At 53.8% G+C, this 3,773-nt stretch overlaps 1 protein-coding gene across 1 annotated transcript in view; it reads right to left on the bottom strand.

The window, feature by feature from the left end:
• Positions 1 to 3,773, bottom strand: part of DDA1 (DET1 and DDB1 associated 1) — a 12,759-nt gene that overhangs the window by 3,065 nt on the left and 5,921 nt on the right. The window contains exons 3-5 of the mRNA XM_010845624.1: positions 1,846 to 1,926; positions 1,570 to 1,621; positions 813 to 874 (exon numbers count right to left, since the gene is read on the bottom strand). Of these exons, the coding sequence (XP_010843926.1) occupies positions 813 to 874; positions 1,570 to 1,621; positions 1,846 to 1,926 (195 nt within the window). The remainder of the gene's footprint in view (positions 1 to 812; positions 875 to 1,569; positions 1,622 to 1,845; positions 1,927 to 3,773) is intronic.

Below are 3,773 nucleotides of genomic sequence, written 5' to 3'. Positions count from 1 at the left end.
GCCGAGCCACTGGGGACCCCAGCCTATGACAGGCGCATCATGGAGTCACCACGACGTCTCAGTGAACCCCCACGTGGCCCATTTCTCAGACAGAGATGCCACCCGCTGTGCCGGAGGGTGAAGGGCACTCAAGAGCCGCCTGGGGAGGCCCCCGAATTGCCATAGAAAAGGAAAGTGTGCTGACTTGGGAAAAGTTCCTTCCCTCGCTGGTGGGGAGCAAGGCTTGTGGAGCCCGGGGGCTGGGGTGTTCCGAGCAGTCACTGCATCATGGGGTCCCCGTCAACCTAGCCCAGAGCAGGTCACTGTCCAGTGGTCAGCATTAGAGGAAATAAGACCACCTGACCATGTGGCAAAACTACACAGGCAGATTTTCAAGACAGCAAAAACAATCCTGTCCGAAAGATGGCCCTTTGTGGGGAAGATGACTTTTCACCTCAGCTACACACCCCAGTGGGGCCTGAATTTCTTAATCACGTGAGCCTTTCACCATTGAATGAAGATTAAGTAACAGCACCCACGTCCACCTGCCACCGGGGCCGTGCTCCCCACACCCTCTGGGGAGCCAGGCCTCTCAGCACAGCTTACCAAGCCCCTGCCTGTCCCCAGGCACCAGAGCCCCATGGCCTTGGCACAGCCCTTCTCTCCTCTAGAGCATTCTTCCCTCTCCTGGATCATCTGGCAAACTCCTACCCAGCCCGCACAGCCCAACCTGAACACTCAGTCCCCTAGCCACCAGCGCTCTTCCCCAACTCAGCCCCCGCTGGGCACTGCGTCCCTCCCCGAGGCCCAGCACCCACCCCCACGCGCTTTACCTTTTTGTCCCATTGCTGATGTAGGTAGCGCAAAAGAATGTTTGTTTTCTCTGTCACGATGACTGAGGAGGAAAGATAAAGCTGTAGGGAGAAGCTGGCCACCCCAGCTGGCACCGCCTTCCCTTACATGGCCTCTGGACTGTCTGGGTGGACTCTCTGGGACTCAAGTCACACGCCCAACCCAGGAGCAGATTCCCAGAAGCCAAAAAGCCCCCGACCTGAGCACTGCCACTAGCAGCAGCCCGAGCCAGCTGCCGCGACGGGGTCCCGGCTTCCCAGGTGGAGTCTGAAGCGAGCTCAGATTCCACCCTCGGGCAGGGAACGAGCCCCGGCCTGCCATCTCCTATTTGCCCAGACAGACCAGGAGCACAGATCCACGTGACCGAGCCCCAGTGACTGCAGAGTGAGCGGAGAAAGGTCCGGGGTTCTTTTTCACAGTTAAAAGAACACACCAGGACCACAACAAATAACCATGAGATCCCCCTGTTCTGCGGGCTCCAAGCCTCTCCCTGCAGGTCCCTCTTCCAGACACTCCCTCCCCAGGCTGCCCACCTGGAGGGAGCCAGGTGGGGCCCATCTGACTCGATGGGATCAGACTGTAGATGCCGGTGGGGAGATCAGGAGGGTCCCAGGGCAAGGCAGGCTTCTGGCTGCTCCCAAGGGCTGGGAGTGGCCCAGCTTCCTACAGTCCCCTCTTGTACCACCCCATGGCCTTTCCCCTCACCAGCCGGGATGGCACAGGACAGCAGCCACTTACTCTGTTCAGACGGGTACTCCCTAGTGGGCAGGTAGACTGAGGGACGTCGGTTCTGCAAGAGGGGTGGGAAGGCATGGGTTAGGAGAGTGGGCGGGTCTTCGGTCTCCACACACCTCAACTTGGCACCCTCACTCCCAGGCAGATTAAAAGACATGCAACGATTTCGAGTGGGGCTGGGCTTGAAGCTTGGTCTCTGTTCCAGACAAGACTCTGACCCTCGGGCTGCACGTCATCCCGACCCTTTCCCTCGAGGCAGCTTATGGCCTACGTACTCACCGAGGCTTTGCACACAGAGTCGGCATGAAATCTACTAAAATTGCTTTTGTTGTAGACAGGCAGTCCTTTCAGAAAATCTGCCTGGAAGACAGGAAGATGGTGAGTGAGAAACCGGGTGGCAGGCTGGGCTGCCCCCAGAGCACCTAGGGCAGGGTGGGCTACCAGACAGCTTCCGCTTCCTTCTTTCTGTCCCATTGGTCACGTTTTCTAGAACTCGCCCTTGGCCTGGCCACCTGATGTGTCTACTCTTAGGAGCAAACAACCCCGGGGTTAGGGCTCGTTCTCCCATGAAAGTGAAAGTGTTAGCTGCTCAGTCGTGGCTGACTCTATTGCGACCGCATGGACTGTAGCCTGCCAGGCTCCTCTGTCCATGGAATTCTCCAGACAAGAATATTGGAGTGGGTAGCCATTTCCTTCTCTGGGGGACCACCAGCCCAGGGGTTGAACCCAGGTCTCTCGCACTGCAGGCAGATTCTTTACCATCTGAGTTAACTAGGAATGCCCAGTCCTCACACCAGCCCCATCACTGTGCGACCCCATGGACTATACAGTCCACAGAATTCTCCAGGCCAGAATACTGGAGTGGGTAGCTCTTCCCTTCTCCAGGGAATCTTCCCAACTCAGGGATCAAACCCAGGTTTCTCGCATTGCAGGTGGATTCTTTACCATCTGATCTACAAGGGAAGCCCAAGAATACTGGAGTGGGCAACCTATCCCTTCTCCAGCAGATCTTCCCGACCCAGGAATCGAACCAGGGTCTCCTGCATTGCAGGCGGATTCTTTACCAACTGAGCTATCAGGGAAGTCCAAGAGGTGTGGGGAAATTGAGGCTCAAAAAGGAACAGACACTTATGTCAAGTCAGGAGTGAGCAGCGGGGTGGGGAACTGGTCCCAGGCCATCCAACTGCAGACCTGCCTTCTGTGCTTGTTGGAGATAAAACTCCTGGTCTCGTCTCCATTTAGGCATCTCTGATAGAGTCCTGGGATGGAGAGAGACTTGTCTGCCCTAAGACACCCCGTGACAATGCATGGAGCTGGGGGAGCAGGAGCCTGGGCGAAGGGGAAAGGGCAGCTGGGACTCAGAGGCTGCATGCACACAGGACCCAGACAGAGCCCAGGGTCAACCCAGCTTCCAAGTCTTGTGAAAACTCAGAAACCTAAGTTTCAGTCTGTCAGTGCTAGCTTTTTAAACCTGGTTGAACTCTTTTCTTTGTTATGACCAGTGCATTTCTCAAGAAAATGCACTGGTCATAACAAACACCCTCTTCCAACAACACAAGAGAAGACGCTATACGTGGACATCACCAGATGGTCAACACCGAAATCAGATTGATTATGTTCTTTGCAGCCAAAGATGGAGAAGCTCTATACAGTCAGCAAAAACAAGACCAGGAGCTGACTGTGGCTCAGACCATGAACTTCTTATTGCCAAATTCGACTTAAATTGAAGAAAGTAGGGAAAACCACTAGACCATTCAGGTATGACCTAAATCAAATCCCTTATGATTATACAGTGGAAGTGAGAAATAGATTTAAGGGCCTAGATCTGATAGATAGAGTGCCTGATGAACTATGGATGGAGGTTCGTGACATTGTACAGGAGACAGGGATCAAGACCATCCCCATGGAAAAGAAATGCAAAAAAGCAAAATGGCTGTCTGGGCAGGCCTTACAAATAGCTGTGAAAGGAAGAGAAGCGAAAAGCAAAGGAGCAAAGGAAAGATACAAGCATCTGAATGCAGAGTTTCAAAGAATAGCAAGAAGAGATAAGAAAGCCTTCTTCAGTGATCAATGCAAAGAAATAGAGGAAAACAACAGAATGGGAAAGACTAGAGATCTCTTCAAGAAAATTAGAGATACCAAGGGAACATTTCATGCAAAGGTGGGCTCGATAAAGGACAGAAATGGTATGGACCTAACAGAAGCAG

Source organism: Bison bison, unplaced genomic scaffold, assembly GCF_000754665.1.
Source record: "Bison bison bison isolate TAMUID 2011002044 unplaced genomic scaffold, Bison_UMD1.0 scf7180017864221, whole genome shotgun sequence".
Classification (NCBI taxonomy): domain Eukaryota; kingdom Metazoa; phylum Chordata; class Mammalia; order Artiodactyla; family Bovidae; genus Bison; species Bison bison.
Note: the sequence above shows the minus strand (reverse complement) of the source record. Positions and strands in the feature narration are given on the sequence as shown.